The sequence below is a fragment of the Mus caroli genome, unplaced genomic scaffold (assembly GCF_978045245.1).
Source record: "Mus caroli unplaced genomic scaffold, Mus_caroli_1 scaffold_15, whole genome shotgun sequence".
Taxonomy (NCBI): Eukaryota; Metazoa; Chordata; class Mammalia; order Rodentia; family Muridae; genus Mus; species Mus caroli.
The window spans coordinates 59,468,652-59,490,086 of NW_028227270.1; the positions used below are offsets into that span (position 1 = coordinate 59,468,652).

The 21,435-nt window shown below is 44.0% G+C and overlaps 1 protein-coding gene and 1 pseudogene across 1 annotated transcript; one reads left to right on the forward strand and one right to left on the reverse strand.

The window, feature by feature from the left end:
- The first annotated feature begins 5,130 nt into the window (after window positions 1–5,130).
- On the forward strand, window positions 5,131–8,133 carry LOC110308190 (procathepsin L-like). The gene is made up of 7 exons (XM_021180579.2): window positions 5,131–5,256; window positions 5,533–5,655; window positions 5,752–5,898; window positions 6,091–6,315; window positions 6,799–6,961; window positions 7,537–7,645; window positions 8,034–8,133. Exons 1-7 carry the CDS (start codon window positions 5,131–5,133, stop codon window positions 8,131–8,133), a joined length of 993 nt encoding a protein of 330 aa, XP_021036238.1.
- A 12,522-nt stretch (window positions 8,134–20,655) lies between these two features.
- Window positions 20,656–21,147, reverse strand: LOC110307776 (large ribosomal subunit protein eL21 pseudogene; annotated as a pseudogene).
- Between the last annotated feature and the right edge of the window lie 288 nt (window positions 21,148–21,435).

Sequence of the window (21,435 nt, forward strand, 5' to 3'; positions counted from 1 at the left end):
CTAATTGAAAAAAATGCCTTACAGTTGGATCTCATGGAAGCATTTCCTCAGCTGAAGCTCCTTTTTCTGTGATAACTCCAGCTGTGTCAAGTTGACACAAAACTAGCCAGTTCAGAGGGGGACATCAATCCTCCCACAAAACTTTCAACCCAAAATTTGTCTTGCATACAAGATGTTCAGGGATAAAGATGGAGCAGAGACTGAGGGAACAGCCAACCAATGACTGCTCCAACTTGAAACCCATCCCATGTGAGAGAGAAAAACACTGACACTATTAGTGATACTCTGCTATTCTTGCAGACAGGAACCTAGCATAACAGTCTCTTGAGAGGCTTCATCCAGCAGTGTATGGAGGCAGATGCACAGACCCACAGCCAAACATCAGGTGGAGCCCAGGGAGTCTTGTGGAAGAGTAGGGGATACAAGTGAGCAAATCACAGGGGTTAAGGACTCTACAAGAAGACCCACAGCCTGGGCCACTCACCAGGGAGCATGAAAGAGCTAGACATAGACCCCATACACATGTGTAGCAAATGTGCAGCTTGGTCTTCATGTAGGTGCCCTAACAAGTAGAGCAGAGACTGTCTCAGTCTCTGTTCCCTGCCTTTGGATCTCCTCCCCCGTACTTAGACTCCTTGGTTGGGCTTCAGTAGGAGAAGATGTGCCTTGCCCTCCTGGGACTAGATGTCACAGGGTAGGGTGGTATCCAAGTTTGGGGGGGAGGGGTCCCTTTCTCTGAGGAGAAGGGAAGGGGGCAACTGGGAGAGGGGCTTGTAAGGATGGGATTGGGAGGAGAGGAGGGAGGGGGCTGTGATTAGGATATAAAGTGAATAATAAGTGTGTGTGTGTGTGTGTGTGTAAGATACTAGATATCTGTTTGTTTAGGCAAATTTAAATGCTATGTGGAACTTCAGTCACTAGTGTCCTGGAAAGCAGGTTATGAGATTAGATTTGATGAAGAATTCACAGTCCTGCTGGAATGTGGTTTCCCAAGAGTTTCTCCTCCCAGTAGAAAAGCACAGCAGGGTGTGTCTGCATGGGATCTTCTCTCCTCTCTGTGTAGCATTCCCTCTTCCCAGGTGTGGGCAAACTCTCTGGGATGAAGGTCTGCAGTCCTGCTCCCTGACAGGCTTAGAGCAGCCCTACAGAGGCATCTCAGGGAAGAAATGCTGGGTGGGAAGCTAGGGTAACACCTCTGCGGGAAATGGATCATTGTTTCCCAGAATCAAGTGGGGTTGTTTATCCACCTAACCCACAACAGGGGGAGCATATTGTTGAAGAGAAATTTTTACTGATTTTTGAATGTAACATACAGTTGATTAGAAAAAAAACATACAATTTGATTAAAGTTTAAAAGTATATTAAATAACACTATCAACACTGGGAGAAAACCCATCCACCCAACTGTCTAAGACATTTGAATGTTATTTATCTGGAAATTATTTAAAACTCCAAATTTAAAAAAAAGAAAAAAGAAAAGAACTAACAAAGAAAGTAAAAATCCCATGCTGTCAGGAGGCTCAGTGGGTACAAATATCTGTGTCCACCTGTGTGCTCAGGTCAGGATCTCAGAACACACATGCTCGTAGGAATCAGCCTATTGTCATGAAGTATTTACTCAGGTGATACAGTGTGTGTATGAGACAGAGAGAGAGACAGAGACAGAGACAGAGACAGAGACAGAGAGACAGAGAGAGAGAGAGAGAGAAAGAGGAGAAGAAAATTTCAAACTCTTAAAACTCACCAAATAACAAAATAAACTAATAAAGAACTACTGGAGCCAGGCTGTGGTGGCGCACACCTTTAATCCCAGAACTTGGGAGGCAGAGGCAGGCGGATTTCTGAGTTCGAGGCCAGCCTGGTCTGCAAAGTGAGTTCCAGGACAGCCAGGGCTATACAGAGAAACCCTGACTCAACAAAACAAAACAAAACAACTATTGGAGAGTTTCTTATGAATAAGAGAACAATGAGAATTGAGACAATAGAAAATTCCTCATAGCACTGATTCTTGAGAAACATAGCTCAGACCTGCTACACACAGTTGGGGAAGAGGGTCTTCAAAAGGGGAAACAGGAAACACTGTGTGTCAGGAAAGAGTCTGAAATCTGCACCCGTGGGCGTGGTTGGTGGTAAAATACAGTGGTGCCTGCTCTGTGGAAACTCTGAGGGAACTAAAGGAGAGAATTATATGCCCATCATCTGGCCTCCTGAATGTGTACCCAAGAGGATTAAAAGCAGAGGTTGAAAATACACATGTCATTTGGTGGAGCCTCTGTTGCTAGCAAGAGGAAGATATAAAGGGAGCCAAAAGCCTAGCAAGGGCTAAGCCTGAGATCTCCATATGGAGGAATAGCTCAACTCCAGAAAGCATGGAGACTGACGTGTGCTGTGCAGAGTGCTCATGTTGTAATGATCACAAATCTTTATACAGTTGGAATAGCAATCTACTTTCAACGTGATTGAGGTGTAGAGGCAGATACAAGCTTTCTGCCTGTAGCAGTCCTCAAACTCAAACACAGAAAACCAAGTGGTAGGTTCAGGACTTGGGAAAGAGGATATATATGCAATGAGAACTCAGTTTAGAAATACAAATAATCGAATCTGGACAACTATGGTGCTGACAGTTGCAAGACCATGTGTATGTCGCTAATTCCATAGACGTACTGCTGAAAGGTCCATTTCCACGTTAGGCCTATTTCATCACGATAAAAAAAGCTATAAGGCTAATTTTGTTTCTAAGTAGATGATCAATGGAATCTTAAGTAGACACAAGTATAATAATAAAAATGGCATAGGACTCCATGTTTCAATCAAAGAACTCGAAATATGATTAGCAACGGTTGTTCAGGAAAGGCAATGGCAGGACTTCACTAAAAGACAGTTTTCTACAATGTCAGTAATAAGTATTGAGGACAGTTGTGGTTTATTTCCCTTAACTGCATAATGACAAGAGCTACCTGCACATTGTAGATTTGCAAGTTTCCTTCACCTAAAATGTGTTCAAACCCTATTCACTTCTACCTTGGTCACTGTGGAAGTAACACCCCTAAAGTCAACCCTAAGGCAACAATGAAAATAAAACAAACAAAAAATTCTGTAAGCTCAGAGGTGTTAACCAAACCAGATTCCAAAAACTTTCCCTGTTCTCCACCTAGGTTTGTGTAAATTCCTCACAACGTTTGCTGTAGCTGAAGAGAACGAAGTGAGCAGTCAGGATGAGGTGACTTACAAGTGCCCCGCAGTCTCAGGACACCCCAATCCCAGTTCAACATTGGGGTGACTGTGGTCATCTCCTCCCTGTTTGGGGATAGCCTGCCTCTAAAGATTCTAAGAAGCCCATTTTTCTTCTTGCTGGCATTGGGGAAAAGGGCCCAGAATCTGTAACTTCCAGGAGACCCAGCTTAGATGTGCCTTAAAGAGGAAACACTGGGCTAGGATATAATTGCTCATGGGGAAGGAGTGGCAAGGATTTTAACAAAAATCTCTACTTGAAAAAAAAAAGCAGGGTTGGGATTGAAATCCACATGTAGTTAGCTAGAATTTTCTATCCTGAGCCAGTGCCAAGCCCTCTGTGAGAACAATTTCTCAGCTACTGTCACAAGACTCACACAATCTACTTTCCTAAACAGGGACCCACTGCACTCTTCCCCACAATCCACCAAGGCAACCTACACCCAATGCCCCAGGTCAGAATGAGAATTAGAGTCAGTATGTGCCTGCAGTCCCACAGCCTGGAGGTGCAGTCCAATTGCCCACCTAAACCAATTCCAGGGAGGAGCAATTGGGCAAGGACACTGTCCTGGAGCCACAGCTTGGGATATAAAGTCTGGATCCACATGCAGCTGTGTCACAGCCTGGGACCTCAGCAACCTCTGAAGACCTGAGACTCTGAAGCCCACCTTCCCAGCTGTGGACATCCCAGGTGAGCCCCCATAGCTCTAACAAGACATACTTGATACCAACACTGGAGGAGCACCCTAGAGAGATTCTTTGTAGCACCATTCAGCTCCCTCAAGAATGAGAGTACCAACTCTGTCTTAGCAGAACTAGTGTGGGGATACAGAGATGGTTTGGTAAGGATGCCAGGAGATCACCAGACTGTTCAGAAGTCCAGGTGTGTGAAAAGTATCAATAATGCGAAATCAGGGAAACTGGTTCCTCTGAGCGAGCAGAAGCTAGTGGTCTGCCTCTGGTCCCATGGGCACAGGAAGTACCAGTTTGTCCCTTTATATAAGCTGCCATTCCCTATGCCAAAAGAGATGATCATTCTCATATAGAAGTGGTCAGGGACAGTCACTTCATCTCATCCCCCAGGTGCCCAAGGAGTAGCATGTGGCACAATTTTGGAATGGCTCTTTCTGGATTGTCCCATGCAAAACTTTATAAAGCCTAAGTCTGGAATTGGTCTCCTCATTTCTCGCCTAAATTGGTAGCTATGCCATCCTATACTCAGCCATCGGACACTCCCCATTGAAACAGGAAAGTAGGATTCTGAAGGCACATCCCAGTTGTGGAGCAGATTCCCAACAGAAATTCTTCCAAGGTTTTCTAGAGGCAACATTCCAGAAAGATTTCAGGAAGAAAGAAAAAGAGAGAGAGAGAGAGAGAGAGAGAGAGAGAGAGAGAGAGAGAGAGAGAGAGAGAGAGAGAGAGCAGAGGCATATTCTGTCTCTTGGTGTACACTATCCAAGAAAAAGATGTCTTGTGATCACCCCACCAAGTCTTGCAGATCCCTTTGTACTGGGGGATCACATTGTGTACATATGAGACATGGATATCAGTGGAATAAACCCAGATAAACTCTGAATACTTAAGAAGTTAGTTGTTGCTTGAAATTTCTGAAACACGGGTGGATCCAAACCCTGTCGTGAGCTAAGTGCACAGTTCACACATCATCTAAATTCTGGAGCCCTCCAGAGCTGCTCTTCATTCTGTTTGACTTCTGACATTTTTTTTGCAGGTGTGCTACAAGCCAATGTCATTCTTAGCCATGTCAACAAACACTGAAAGATGGTTTAAAAACTCTTATTCTACCATAGTGAACTTAACAACTTATGTAGAAATAAGAGTTTATTGAAGAATTTCCATGACCAGAATCTCATTTCTTCATAATCTCTAGGGTTTGAAAGTATGACTCCAGTTTTCCTCCTGGCCACCCTGTGCTTAGGGGTGGTCTCAGCTGCTCCAGCACACAATCCCAGTTTGGATGCTGTATGGGAGGAATGGAAGACAAAACACAAGAAAACTTACAACATGGTTGGTACCAGGGACATGTCCAGGGGCAACACAGAGACAGTGGTCCTTGCTGTGGCAAGATTAGACTTTATATTGTGGAAGCAGTTCCTCCCAGGCCTGCCCACATGGCAGGTTTTATGAACACTGGTGGCAAACCACCTTGATGCCACATGGCCTGGGTTATGACTTCCAGAGGTAGACAGATACCCTTGGTTCTTGTTGGCTGTAGCAGCAAGCCCACTGAGGGAACTAAGGCTGGGCTTGAAGTAGAAAGACCACACACTGTATCTCTTCCAGAATGAAGAAGGACAGAAGAGAGCAGTGTGGGAGAACAACATGAAGATGATCGGCCTGCACAACGAAGACTATCTAAAGGGGAAGCACAGCTTCAACTTGGAGATGAACGCCTTTGGTGATTTGGTGAGGGTGATGTGGATTGCAGAACATGGTCCTTCCTCTCCAGTTCATTGTAAGTCATCTCTCCATTTGCAATGATTTGCTTACCTTTTCTTGAAGACCAATACAGAATTCAGAGAATTGATGACTGGCTTTCAAAGCATGGGGCACAAGGAGATGACCATCTTCCGGGAGCCCTTGCTGGGTGATGTCCCCAAGTCTGTTGATTGGAGAGATCATGGCTATGTGACTCCTGTAAAAGACCAGGTAGGACATATAACACATTCCAGGTATCCCTGTCCACCAGGAAGCCAGGAAGGAAATACCAACCTTGGCTTGCTGATGGTGGAGCTCCATACAGTTCATTGCTTGTGGAATTTTTGGGTCATGTGCACTGCTATCAAACACCTGTATTATTTTTTGTGTGTGTGGGGGTGACAGCCTTTTCTTTCTTCTTAGGGTCATTGCGGTGCTTGTTGGGCTTTTAGTGCAGTTGGTTCCTTGGAAGGACAAATTTTCAGAAAAACAGGCAAACTGGTCCCTCTGAGTGAACAGAACCTAGTGGACTGCTCCTGGTCCTATGGCAACGTAGGTTGTGATGGTGGCTTGATGGAGCTTGCCTTCCAGTATGTGAAGGAAAACAGAGGCCTGGACACAAGGGAGTCCTACGCGTATGAAGCCTGGGTAGGTAAAAACCCTAAGGTGTTTTTCCTGACCAGGTTTAGAAAGCAGAACAAACTCCAAAGTCCTCAGAGCTTGCTTTTATATATAGTAGAATCCATCCTAATAAGTCCCAAGTGTTGCCATTAAAGGGGCAGAGCCTTTTCATTCTGATCTGATTTCTGTAGTTTCCACGTAGCTGCCCATGCTTCTGCTCACGTGGAGCTAATGCAAACCATTCCACAAACAGTACAGAATTCTCCACTGTGGAAAGTTATTATTAATAGGAACATCCATGATGTGTCACTCAAGCTAGTTTCTAGCAGCCACTCAAATCAATCAGATTTTCACATCCGATGACATTTTATAGACACATACACTTGGAGATCCTCCGCAGCAAATTCTGAGTCACCTGTGTGATGGCAGCTCAGCTGAGTGTAGTTCTGAGTGTTCCCCAGGAGGGGGATGGCAGTAACCGTGACTTTTTCAAATCTTTGTCCTTCAAAGGATGGACCCTGCAGGTACGATCCCAAGTACTCTGCAGCTAACGTCACAGGCTTTGTGAAAGTCCCATTGAGCGAAGATGCCCTGATGAATGCTGTGGCCAGTGTGGGGCCCGTCTCAGTTGGAATTGACACTCATCACCACTCCTTCAGGTTCTACAGAGGTGGTAAGTATGGCTTCTTCCACTAATCATACACAACAGTTAACAGTTGTGCTTCCACCGAGGCCTGTGAATTTGGTAACTTTTTGGTATGTAAAAATTTTGACTTGAAGATACGACATTCAACGGGAGCAAGATTCACATGTGTTATTTTCACTTAACATTAATTAAACACACACCCATGAACATGTATCCATTGCATTTTTAAACTACAAAATCAGGTTTTATGCGTTTTAATTTTATTGAGTTTTGTTCAGATGCCGTATTTTTAATATTTTTAATATTTTTAATTTTTATAATAGATATTCCAATTTCCAATTCAGTTTTAGGGGAGCCTCTTGATTCCAGCATGTTAGGGTTTCTTACATCTATCCAAGCAAGTGTTTTCCCGAGGACTTATGCTAACCTTTACTTCCATTGTGTTACATAAGAGCTGATATCCCAAGCCTCACTAACACCAGTTCAGTCCTGTCTGTGGTGTGTCCTTGCCCCAAAATTAAAAATGTTTCTGTTATTGATGGTGACAGCAGACACTGTAGGGTCACGGGAGCCTCTCATTCGGCTTTGATTTTACCTTCCAGGTACGTACTATGAACCAGACTGTAGCAGCACTAATCTGGATCATGCTGTCCTGGTGGTTGGCTATGGTGAAGAATCAGATGGCAGGAAGTATTGGCTGGTCAAGAACAGGTATAAATAACCAAGATCACTCATGATTGAAACAGTAAAGGGAAAGTTCAGTGTTCAGGTGGTATCTGTGTACAAGTTTTAGCAATTTACCCCATATAATTTGAATACAGAAGTTTTAGGGTAGCGATAAGAATCTGACCGTTTTGGGTGAGTGTTAAGAAGGAATTTGAACCACTGCATTTCTAGTTGTGATCCAAACGTGGGTGGATCTCTTCTTTGACTCACAATCATGTGTGAGGCAATGGGGTATCCAGCAGCTGAGGCTCTGCCTTGCCTCATCCTGTCTGTTAAGTGTAGCCTCTGTCTCTGTGTTTCAAAGAGAGTTAAAGGAATGTGTCTGCCGCACCGTGTTCTTTCTCCTAAATGGCAAACATGGCTCTTCTTCCAGCTGGGGTGAAGACTGGGGCATGGATGGCTACATAAAGATGGCCAAAGACAGGGACAACAACTGTGGGATTGCTACCTATGCCATCTACCCCACCGTGTGAGCTGCCGGACAGCAAGGAAGGAATGAGCTGCATGTACAGAGGAGGGCGTCCCCCTTCACAGGCCAGCCAGCCTCTGCTCTGTGGGGAATGGTAGCTGAGTCACTGAAAGTCCACCCTTTGGTGTGCATTCTGGAACATTCTACTCCAGTTAAATGTGACTGCCAATCTGCTGCCGTGAGCAGCTTTGTATCAGTGAGTTCTGAATTTTAATTTTTTTTTTTTACAAGATGTACAGAATTTCTATAAAACTTGCGTTTAAAAGACTGGCGGTGCTTCCTTCTGTTGTGGTGGTTTCTCTTAGTCAGGTGCAATTGAGTGTGAAGAAGTAGTGGGGTGCTGTTCTAGGGGAGAGGTGGGAAGCTCCTTCAATCTTAAGGTTGATATTCCGCCTTCCTCAGAGTTCTTTCCAGACTTTATGGCCTCACCATCAGCCACGGTAGAAAGAATGATGAAAAATGAGAATTCTTGAAATTTAATCCACACAAATTTTCAAAGTTTAAATTGCTTGCCATTCTGGGTAGTGAGATGGCACTGTGCACTGTGCCACTGATTGGGGGCTGGCCCTTCACCCCCTTCTCAAGCATATCAGAACAAAGCCATCTCTTCACCTCACTCGGCCATTTTGTGTACATATTTTATTATTCAAAGAAATTACTATATATATTTCTTTGAATTTCAGGAGAAGTGTTGGGCCTGAAGGAAGAGGGCACAACAATTTCAGGGAATGAAATAGCCAAGAAGATTTATGATGCAGTATCATTTTACAAACAGAACATTAAAAAGTCCTCTCCACGAGAGAGAGAGAGAGAGAGAGAGAGAGAGAGAGAGAGAGAGAGAGAGAGAGGCGGCTCAGTAGTCAAGAATGCTTGTTGCTCTTGCAGAAGATCTGAGTTTACACGGTGAGCCATGACCATCCGTAACTCCAGTCCCAGGGGACCCATTGACTTCTTCTGACTTCCAAGGGCACCAGGCACACATGGTGGGGGGCACACGTGTACAAAACACTCACACACAAAATAAAATAAGTAAAACTTGGAAAAAAAATTATATTAAAAACAAAGACAAACACACACAAAAAAAAAAAAGTCCTCTCCACACATGAGCCCTTTCCAGTTGTTTGCATATACGGAGATGCCACAATGAATTCTTGGAGGGTTTGGAAGAAGTTGACAGTGGGGGAGGGGCTGGTGACTGAAATGAAGGAAGGGGTTTTTACCCCTCTCCTGACCAGTGAGAGGTTGAACTAGATGACTTTGTTTACCATTTGTTTTGTTATTGTAGCAATTTTCACTAAAACCACTTCAAATAATACAGAATAACATCAAAATCAAGTGACACTGAAAGCCAACATTTTCAACTCAGACCCCACTTCCTCCCATTACCGATGTCACTGTTAACACAGTCTTCTGGGTTTTCTTTATGAATAAACAGGCAAGTGTTTACTAGCTTCATAGATAGAGCCTTTAAGACTATTATATGATGCATGCTGTTCTGGGATCTGACTCAGACTCAGTGCTGAAGGCTGAGCCTTCTGTGTTTTTAAATATGTGACTGTACTTAATGTTTCCTGGTAAATAGTCAACATTAATTTTCAAACTTTAAAAATATGGCTTTCTCAGCCTTGTCCTATGCTACTCAGGACAACCTGACAAGGGGTGGTGTCACCTAGAGTGGGCTGGGCCCTCCCACATCAATCATTAGTCAAGAAAGTGTCCCATAGACCTGCCTACAGTCCAGTCTGTTGGAGGCATTTGCATAGTCAAGCTTTCCTCTTTACGGATGACTTGTGCTTGTGTCAAATTGACAGAAAACTAACCAGCATGCCCACACTATTTATTCAAGTAAAATGTATTATCTCCACGAAGGAATATATATAGTCTCTCCATTAAGTCCCTTAGGGTCCAGCTCATCTGTGTTAGATGGAACTAATATTTATTTTGACTTTTAATTAGCAATAGCTTATTTCATTTGTTGGCATATTAAAATAAATCCATAGGTTAAAAGTTTCCCAATGGAATTCTAAGGAGGGAGGCAATACTTCAATTACTGTCCAGTCTGCTGCATCTTGTATAAAAAACTCTATAATCAACCAAGTTTTGTTTCTAAGAAAGAAAGAAAGAAAGAAAGAAAGAAAGAAAGAAAGAAAGAAAAAGGTGGGTGGGAGGAGGGAGAGGAAAATAAAAGAAATGGAGAAAGATAATTCTGAGAAAAACCATGTGAAATTATAAAACACTGTTCTGCAGTTGCTGTGTGATAGCCCTTTGTAAGAGGGATTTTAGGTGGAAATCGGAACCAATACCATTTTCTTGCTCATTTCATTGCCCCTTGTTTTTTTTTATATATCGTTTTAAAAATTCCTTCTAGTGATAGAAGCAAACAGGAACTAATAATCAACAGAGCCTGCTTAGGGCTTCTGGAGAAGCAGATGTGTCTAAGAAAGCGTCTTGTGAAAGAGCCTTCTGTGATACCAGAACAAGGCCAGCTCAGTTCACAGGCAGAGCCTGCATTCTTATTTTGGGGCTACTTACTGTTTGGAAAGTAAGATGGAGTCCTTTGCCCCAAGACTAGACCTCCAGACCAGTGTCTTCATTCTCCCTGCTCTGCATCAACCCAGAGCATCTCACCTATGTCCACACCACGTCATCTCAGTAACAACCAATCTGAGTCCAGCTTTGCCTTACTTAACTCCTGGTGTATTCCATGCAGGGGATAAGCAAGACATTATTTGTATTTCTCTATGGCAGATGGGAAACACACAGTATCCAAATTACTTGCACAGTGGTGTACAACTAATTTGCCTATTGTTTTGCAACTACACATTGGTCACTAACTCCTCCTTCATACAGTTATTATGAGGGGTGGTTAAAATTAAATCAACCTTGTATTGTTGATTTAACAAATTTAAATACAATTTAACAACTCCCCTCACCCTTCACTTTACTTCAGAGAAGCAGGCCACTGTCCACCACTGGAGAATAGATGAAGAATGAATATTAAAAATAGATTCTGGTAAGTGTTACAATTGGGTTAGTCTCAGAAGCATTCTGCTAAGCTCTAAAAGGCAAAAAAAATGATTATGTGTTTTATGTTGTTTTTCTATGAAACATACAGAATAGACACATTCATACACACTAAATATAGACAGTGCCCATGGAGTTAAGAACTACAGCTAACCATGATTCACAAATGCAGAGGTTCTTTGGGGGGGGGGGAGATGAAAATGTCTCAGAAACAGAGAGATGACAAGGGCACAGTGAGGATACAAAAACTCACCAAAATCTTCATGCTGTGTGCTGAACATCTGTGGGGAAATGCCATGCCAGCAAAGAAAGGAGTGCACAGGTTAAAAGGCATCTATGTCCATATATAAGAGTTGAATACATGTAAGATCTTTATGCCACTAAGATTCGGGCTCACACACACCTGACATGGTATTGCATGAGAACAGGGTATTATTTCCAGAGATGAAACATTTCTCTGAGGACCTGGTAGTACTCATGAAAACTAAAGCATTATGGGAAATGCCTTGATAGTGAGGGCAGTGATGATGTGAGGAGCTCAGTGGACAGTAGCTCCAGGTACCAGTGTGAACAGTTGCACAGGCTACTCCATGAGCCCATTTGAGCCTCAGACCCCAATCTCCATCAAAACTGCCCTACGAAGTGGGACACGATGGGGCACCCCATCAGTCTCAGAACAGAAGAGGCAAAGAGGCAGATCTCTGTGAATTCAACGCCAAATCTACATAGTTTCATGAAGCCAGGGCTACACTGTGAAAACTGGTTCCAAAACAAAGACAAAAATCCTACTTGGAAAGCTCATAAAATGCATTCTTTTCCCTGGAAGCTGCTTTTGTATGTAGTTCTTGGGATGCAACTTATTGGGACCCTACATCAGACACAGTCTCTGAGAGATGGTTGTCCTCCTTGGTGCCCGTGGTATATGTGAGGGTGGTCACATCTGTGGAAGGTGCAGAATCAGGTAAGTGCAGCATGGGGTAGCTTTCTGAAGGGATAAAGTAACTAAAGTGAACCTCTCTGTGAGCAGATCTTAGCTGAGCTGGAGGGCATGACTTTCACCCTTCCCTTACATCAATCCCCAATCTGTCTGTATCATTTTGCTTTGCAAAAAACATCATTATCATCATTGACATTATCATCATCTCAAGACTGAAGATTATAGAAGTATAACAAATGTTAGCCCAGAGGTCATCAGAAGGTCAAAGTCCAAGAATCCCCAAAGCTGTTCTCTTTGCTTGTATTCCAGCTCACCTGCTGTCATGATAAAACAAGAAAGAACAGATTTAAGGACTACTAAGGAAGAGAGTTATCAATGTCCTTTAACCATAATGAGCATCATTGCAATGATACCTTGGACCTGAAGAGGAAGATAGGCTTAAATCAGAATACAGCATGAACATGGCTCAGAGGCAGGGGAGCACACAGTGAAACCTCAGAGGTAAGGAGGATTCTGGACAAACCGCTCTACCAAGATTCTTGCTGCAAACATAGCAGAGTGAGCAGATGTCACCTAGGGCATAGTGAGGAACGAGCAAGAACCTGATCAGATATGAAGCAACAAACAGTGTTCAGAATACAGGTTTTGGTTAGCTGACATCAACAGATTTTGCTAAACCTGGTGTTACAGGGAAGAGCACAGGCAGAACCAGCAGAAGACTCAGGAGCTTGGCTAGAGTCTTCTCAAGTGTAATCTTTGAAGACAGGCTGCCTGGACACCTACCTGGTGCCACCAGCATCTAGGATATCATGTTGCCCTATACCTCAGGGAAGTATCTTCCTTTGGCCATTTAGAGCAGACAAGATTCTGCCTTCTTTCAACCTATGCATTATTAGACTTTTAATCCCTCACAGATAAAAATCCTTATTTCAAAAATCAGTTATTCAAACAGTGGGGCTCATTCATCCACCAACTCTAAACACATGTCTGAGCCATGTTTTTGAAAGACTGCTTCCAGGCACAGTGCTGTATGCTCACCTTACACTGCAATCCTAGCACTGAGCATTTAATTGATCACAAGGGCAACCTAGAGACAGGGTGAGATCCTGCCTCAAGGGAAATGAAGGGAAGGGGGCAAAGGATACTTGCATTGATCATAGGCATCTCCCATGATCCCCTCCTAAACAAAACCAAGGAGCTCAGAACAAGCTTTGAAGTTCTGCAGAATCACTGACTCCACTCTGGGAGATGACCTTCTTTCTCCTGCACCTTGCCCCTCTTCCCACCTGCTCAGGGAAGGTTGCTGCTTCCTGCTCTCAATATAACTGTCCCCAAATCAGACTCAGAAGACCTGGAGTCCCAGGCTTTGCCCCAACTTTACAGGGTCTAAGGAGGAACCCATTTCTACTTTGTAGAACTAACACACTAGAAGCTGCTCTTCCTTCCATCCCATTGCTCAACTGTCAAAAGCACCCACAAGAGTTCATTGTGGGATGCACAGGTCATAGAAAAGAAGGCACCAGGCACTCATGAGCTTCACACTCAGATGGGGTTTCTGCTGGTATGATGTTCTTTTCTGTAGGAGAACTCAGATGGTGGCAAGCAGCACAGGTCAAATCTGAGAAAGAGAAACTGAGACCTGGAGGAGGGTTTTGGAGCCACAGACCTGGGATGAGTCTGAGAAGGTGGAAATCAGCCCCACAGGTTGGCTCCCTGCTATCTCCTGAACCAGGATGCTGATCTATAACCTGACTTAAACACATGTGCCATTATCTGTGTCCCTGGCTATGAACATGGGATTAGTGTGGTGATCTGTGGCCCAACATGGAACAACTGAGGTTCAAAGGAAGGTAAACATGGATGAATTTGAAAGAAACACTCATGCCACACCACCTGAGAGTAGTGACTCACTAATATGCATCTGTTTATAATTAGCAGACATCAAAATCTACAGCTGGGCATAGACAAGCAGACAGGACCAAACATAGCACCATGGCCTCCCTAGAATACTTCAATGCATTTTGTATCTGTAGGCATTTCAATGGCCTGGCACAAGTATATCTTCTACTCCTTTGCTGGAATAGTCCCTCCTCCTTCCTACATTTAGACATTTCATGGTCAAGATTTACTCAGTAGAAAAGAGTCCAGGAATTACTCAATGTGTTCACATCGCTGTTCTACAAACAGAGAGAGCACTGTTGAGAGTAGCAGTCTCTGTACACAGCATCTGCCCGGTCAGGGATGGTGCTATCGCAGCGGCAAAGCTTCCACCATTTAGGGGGATGAAGCCCAGGGGCAAAGGTAATTGTCTTCTAGAGCAGGAATGGAGACCTGCTGCCTTGATGGACTTGGCTGACTCTGGTGCCTTCCCAGAGACAATCTTCTTCCGGTCATATACAGTGTACTGTGAGTTCACAGCCCCTTAACTCCGGACACAAAGTGTGGGAGGAAGAGTTTCTTTATCTTCCATGGTTTTAAAACAGTGTTGGAATGGATACAGAAAATGTGGTACATTTACACAATGGAGTACTACTCAGCTATTAAAAAGAATGAATTTATGAGATTCCTAGGAAAATGGATGGACCTGGAGGGCATCATCCAGAGTGAGGTAACCCAATCACAAAGGAACTCTCACAATAGGTACTCACTGATAAGTGGATATTAGCCCAGAAACTTAGAATACCCAAGATATAAGATACAATTTGCTAAACGCATGAAACACAAAAAGAACAAAGACCAAAGTGTGGACACTTTGCCCCTTCTTAAAACACCCATGGAAGGAGTTACAGAGACAATGTTTGGAGCTGAGACGAAAGGATGGACCATCTAGAGACTGCCATATCCGGGGATCCATCCCATAATCAGCTTCCAAACGCTGACACCATTGCATACACTAGCAAGATTTTGCTGAAAGGACCCAGATATAGCTGTCTCTTGTGAGACTATGCCGGGGCCTAGCAAACACAGAAGTGGATGCTCACAGTCAGCTATTGGATGGATCACAGGGCCCCCAATGGAGGAGCTAGAGAAAGTACCCAAGGAGCTAAAGGGATCTGCAATCCTATAGGTGGAACAACAATATGAACTAACTCCCCCACCCCCGAGGAGCTCGTGTCTCTAGCTGCATATGAATCAGAAGATGGCCTAGTCGGCCATCAGTGGAAAGAGAGGCCCATTGGTCATGCAAACTTTATATGCTTCAGTACAGGGGAATGCCAGGGCCAAGAAGTGGGAGTGGGTGGGGGAGCGTGTGGGGGACTTTTGGGATAGCATTGGAAATGTAAATGAAATAAATACCCAAATCAAAAATAAAAAAATAAAACAGTGTTGGTATGAATTATTTTTAAGATTCTTCCAGTGCTTGATGAAGTAATTTAGTAGGGAAAGTACATTATTTCCAGCAATGGTGCCAGGAAATCCAGTTATCCACGTGGAACAAATGGGGTTTACCATTAGCCTATAACATATAGTGACATTACTTTAGTGGAACCAACACCTACACATGAGCCATAGAACTGCAGTGGGCTCAGTGGATAAAGGCACTTGTTACCTGCCTGATTGCCTGAGTTCAGTTCTCAGAATCTGCAGGGTGGAATGAGAGAACAGACTTCTGCAAATGGTCCTCTGACCTACAAAGGTGCATGTGTGCTCCTCCCAAACACACACACACACACACTGCATTTTTTAATTGAACTATAAAACAGATAGAAGAAAACATAAGAGAAATATTTCATGAGATGGGTTATGATGGTGATTTTCAAACATGGCAGTAATGAAAAGTAGAAACCTTATTGCATTTGGTATAAGAGGAAAACAAATGATCAGAGGGAAAAATACAGTTATCAGTCACAAGTCTAACGAAGAGCTAAAATCTAGAAGGTGCAAAGGACTCCATAAAGACCAAACAAAACAGCCCAGTTAAATGGCAAAGCCCCAAAGCAAGAGAGAGTTCTTCATGCTAAATATCAAGCTCTTGTCTGCAGAGAAGACACTCGGAATCGTTGATCACTAGGGATGGACAAATTAGAATCACAATAAGATAAGAAGTAAGGAAAAGAGCTGGGAAAACAAAAAAACCAATGTGCCTGAGGTGATTACAGATATGCAGGGTGGGTGGGGCAGCATCCACCTTTAAGAACAGAAAAAAAAGTACCTGGGTGTGATGGCACACGCCCTTAATCCCAGCACTTGGGAGGCAGTGTCAGATGGATCTCTGAGTTGCAGGCTAGCCTGGTCTACAAAGCATGTTCCAGAACAGCCAGGCCTGTTACACAGACTGTCTTAGTCAGACTTTCTATTCCTGCACAAAACATCATGGCCAAGAAGCAAGTTGGGGAGGAAAGGGTTTATTCAGCTTACACTTCCACACTGCTCTTTAAGTCAGGACTGGAACTCACAAGAGGCAGGAAATTGGAGGCAGGAGCTGATTGATGCAGAAGGTACGGAGGAATGCTGCTTACTGAATTGCTTCCCCTGGCTTGCTCAGCTTGCTTTCTTATAGAACCCAGGGACTATCGGCTCAGAGATGACATCACCCACACTGGGCCCTTCAACCTTGATCACTAATTGAGAAAATGCCTCACAGCTGGATCTCATGGAGGCATCTCCTCAAGGGAGGCTCCTTTCTCTGTGATAACTCCAGCTTATGTCCAGTTGACACACAAAACTAGCCAGTACAAAGAGGAAAGCCCATCTCAAAAAGCCCGGGGTGGGGGGAGAGAGAGAGAGAGAGAGAGAGAGAGAGAGAGAGAGAGAGAGAGAGAGAGAGAGAGAGTGTGTGTGTGTGTGTGTGTGTGAGAGAGAGAGAGAGAGAGAGAGAGAGAGAGAGAATGATGAATGGTTTACCCAGGACCCTCACTTTTGAGTGAATATGTATAAGAATTGAAAGCACAACTACCATTACTTGAATGTCAGTGTTGATGGCAGTACTTTTAATAATGTTTTTATCAAGGAATAGATAAAATATGGTGTCTACAAAAAATGAATATTGTTATTCAGCCTAAAAAATTAAAACGTTTATGGTGTGACATCTCAGTGTCATTGCGATGATATTATATGAAGGAAATATCCAGATGTACAAGAGCAAATGCAGACTGGCTCCACTCCCATGCAGCACCTAGAGATGTCTTAGTCTGTGGTGTACTGCTGTCCTAAAGCAATGGGGGTTGGGTAACTAATATCAAGATGCCAGCATCTGAAGAGAACCCTTCTTACCGGGTCTTCACCCGGCAGAGGACATCACCTGGACAAGAGAACAACAGGAGGGTGAAGGCCAAAGTCTTCTATCCCACCCCACATAACAGCATACTGGGACAGATTGGAACCAAGAAACACCACACCCAGGGACACAGGGAATTCAGAGGCCACACCCATCAGCTGTGATAGCAAATTGCAATGCAGGAATGGGGAGAATCAGGCTGAACAGCCTGTAAATCTGTGATGTGAAAGCCAGAGGCCAGGTATCAGAGTCAAGATTGCAAGATTCCATCTGTGCAGTGATGTCGCCTCAGGTAAGCTTCCCAAACCCCAGTGAGGAAGGATGAGAAGAGGGATTTGAGGAGGGGATCCTTCCAGGGACAGAGTCTATCAGACCACTAGGAACAAAACTGTGTGCCCCAACCCTGCCAGTGGAACCAATGGGAGAGAGTGAATGGGGGATCCAGGGAGGCCTCCCAACCACACAGGGGTCCGGACATGTGTAATTCTGTCAGGGTCAGACAGGAAGTTGGACTCCTACATGTGAGGCTTCGATGATGCCCTCTTCTTGCACCCCCTCCATCGGGAAACTTCCTGTTCTCTGAAAAAGCATTTGCAGGACAGTGTGAAGCGAACAGGGGTTCCAGCCCTAACCAAAAGGCTAGGTGCAGTGGATACTGCCTGGCAGAGGGAACATCGGTTCTCTCCAGTGGTGCGCCATTGTGTATATCAACCACATTCTAGCACTAGCTCCAAACTCAGGAGTCACAGAATGAACTCATTGCTATTTTTTAATTGACTTTTTATTTTTGTTTTGCTTTGTTCTGACAAGTTTTTTGTCTTATTAGTCTTTTGCCTGCCTGTTTTTGTTTATTATTTTGGGGGGGGGGGTCTTGCTTTGTTTTTGTTTCTTGTTCCTTTTTCTTAAGAGAGGGGGCCAAGAAAACAGACTTGGGTATGTAGGAGGTGGGAGGGGTCTGGGGCAAGTTCTGGGTTTGTGTATTTGTTGTTGCTGCTGCAGTGGTTGTTTTCTTCTGAGACCAAAGGCTTTTAATTACATCTTTTTATTCTTTGAGATTGTAATCTATTTACATCATTTGAAGTTTCCCTTTCCTCCCTCCAAGCCCTCCCATATAGACCCTTTCTTGGACCCTTTCAAATTCATGGTCTTTTTTTCCCCCACTCTTGTTACATACATATGTGTGTGTGTATGTATGTATGATATATAGATATAGATATAGTGTGTGTGTGTGTATATAAATATATACACCCTGCTTAGTCTGTATAATGCTACATGTATATATCTTTTCAGGACTTAACCTTTGGCGAGCTAACCAATTGGTGTGCTCTTCCTTGGGCACAACTATTTCTCCTATGCTCCACATTCTTTAGTTGCTTGTAGTTCTTGTGTAGGGTTGAGGCTTCATGGGCTGTTGCTGCTAAGCCTTAGTAGCCTTGATTTCTTGGCTAGATACAAGAGAATGATTAGTAGTGTTGGTCTAATCAGGCCCTCATTGTTCTTTCCTCTAAGATCCTTAAGACATGAGTCCTGTTCTCAGCTTGATTGTCATTGGCTTGGAGGTAGCCTCAGCTGCTCCAGTGTTTGATTCCAGTTTTGATGCTTAGTGGCACAAGGAGAAGATGAGACACGGAAGAACATACAGTCCAGCTGGTCACATGGAAACTGTCCAGCAGGACCCCAGTGAGAATATTCTTGCTGTGGGGAGACCATAACCACAGTGTAGGTTTTAAGAGACAGATTTCCCCAAGACATAGCCTAATTGAGCACAGTGTACACAAAAATCCCTATTGTCTGTCGCCTCCAGAATGGCTTCCAGAAGTGAACAGTCATCCCCAGCCAGGAGTCCCCTTCATTCATGGCTTCAGGACCACTTGGTGAGCTTAGATTGGGTTTTTCAGGGGAAATACACCCTGCTGGTTCTATGCTTCTAGAGTGAAGAAGAACAGAGGAGAGCCTTGTGGTAAAAGAGGAGAGCCGTGTGGAAAATGATCCAATTAAATAATGGAGAACACTCCAAAGAGAAGCATAGCTTCACCATGGAGGTGAACACCTCTAGAGACATGTTAGTGAGACATGGACGCCTCAATACTGCCTTTCTCCTCAGCTTTTTTCTTTTTAAGATTTATTTATTTTATATAAGTACACTGTAGCTGTCTTCAGACACCCCAGAAGAGGGCATCAGATCTCATTACAGATGGGTGTGAGCCACCATGTGGTTGCTGGGATTTGAACTCGGGACCTTTGGAAGAGCAGTCAGTGCTCTTAACCACTGAGCCAACTCTCAGCTTTCTTAACCACACACACATACGCACACACACACACACACACACTCCCTTAATGATTTATTTGTTCTTCCTTGAAGAACACTGAAGAATCATGCCTGTTCAAGAACAGATTTCAAAACCAGAAGCACAGGCAGGGAGTATTCCGGGAATCTCTACAGGAAGAAGTTCCCAGATCGGCAGACTGGAGAGAGAAAAGCCACAAGACTCCAGTAATGGATCAGGTATGACTCTCATACTCTTCCTGTCCATAGGGAAGCCAAGATGGCGCTGTCATCCCCGCTTCACGGAGGGACACACAGCTTGCCCCTTCCCTTTAAAGAACTCAAACACGTGACCTGCTGTTGAAGGATTGTTGTTGTTCCCGTTGGCTCTGTGGACGATAGCCTTTCCACTCCCTCTTCAGAGTTCATAATGGTTGCTGGGCTTTTAGTGCTTCTGTGCCCCTAGAAGGACGGACATTCGGGAAACAGGAAAGCTGTTGTCAGTGAGCAAGCAGAGCCTAGTGGACTGTTCTCTACACCAACACAGGGGCAGAATTGATGCACTGAGCCGTTCAGAGGGTAAGAGAGCTGGAGGCCTGGTCACAAAGAGCTGTTGCCAATACAAATAGAAGTGTCATTATTATCCCTGCTCTGGTTTTATAAAGGGGGTCTGTTTGGGTGGGACACGCGGATCTCTGGCAGGGTCGCTCTCTCTTCTTGCTCCTGGTGCGGCAGCTTGAGGTGGGCTGGGAGGGGGCGGGGTTAAGGCGGAGAGGGTCCTGCGCTCTTTTTCTCCTTCTCCTCTTTTTTTACCCCTCCCCCGAACCGGGGTAGATACTCACACCAGGGCATGAGGATGCTCTTAAGAAAGCTGTGACAATGGCCCATCTGCTATTGATGGACTATGGAGCTACTTGCAAGTCTGTAAAGGAGGTAAGTACGCCCTGTGTGGAAGTTCTTGCAGGAATGATGTAGAAGTTCTGAGGCATCCCAGTTTAAACTTTGATAAGCAAAAGTTAATGAGAATACCTTTTTTTTTTTTAACCCGTGCAGTCCTGGTCCTTTATTTCTTTTCTGTACATTAGGCCATGAATTCGTATGGAATGGGCTCCAGCAGCACCGGCTTGTTTCCATTATTCCTCACACAGCGTGCTTCTCTGCGTGGCGCAGGCAGCCCCTTCAGGTGAACCCAGGGGCCCTTCTCCTCGGCTTCCTTTTTCTTCTGATCCTTCTCCTTCACCCGCTTCAGGAAGCTGTCTCTGCTCTTCGAGTGCTTGATATGCTCAATCCACACATTGATCCTCTCGGCCAGCATCTTGCCCTTAACTTGCTTGTTTACAATGATGCCCACAGCGGGCTGGGTGACGTTGTAGACTCTTCCGGTTTTGTCGTGGTAACATTTATGGGGCATTCCTTTTTGAACAGTGCCCATTCCCTTGATGTCTACAGTATCACCCTTTTTGTAGATTCTCATGTATGTGGCCAAAGGAACAACTCCGTGTTTCCTCAAAGGCCTAGAGAACATATACCAGGTACCTCGGGTACCTCTCCTCTTTCCCTTTGTGTTCGTCATTTTGGAGAGGTTTTGCTTGGAAATGGAGTATGATACACTTTTCTCTCCTAATACCTTAATTGTTAAATGCCAGAAATTATATATAAAATTTTGTGTATATATATATATATATATATATATATATATATATATGTTATGGGCAGTTCAAAATCTGTTAAAGGGTTGAGGATGTAAGACAAGTATTTGTTAGTATTTGTGAGGACCTGGATTTTATCAAAAATATTAATAATAATTGCTACTAATAATACAGAAGATAAAAAATGTACTTTAAGATTTTGTGGCAGCTGA

What these genes read in the sequence shown, in the direction of transcription:
- LOC110308190 (XM_021180579.2), top strand. Translation starts at nt 5,131, where the DNA reads ATGACTCCAGTTTTCCTCCTGGCCACCCTGTGCTTAGGGGTGGTCTCA. An exon ending in TGACTCCTGTAAAAGACCAG is followed by an intron (nt 5,899 to 6,090) that starts GTAGGACATATA and finishes CTTTCTTCTTAG; the next exon opens with GGTCATTGCGGTGCTTGTTG. An exon ending in CTTCAGGTTCTACAGAGGTG is followed by an intron (nt 6,962 to 7,536) that starts GTAAGTATGGCT and finishes TTTACCTTCCAG; the next exon opens with GTACGTACTATGAACCAGAC.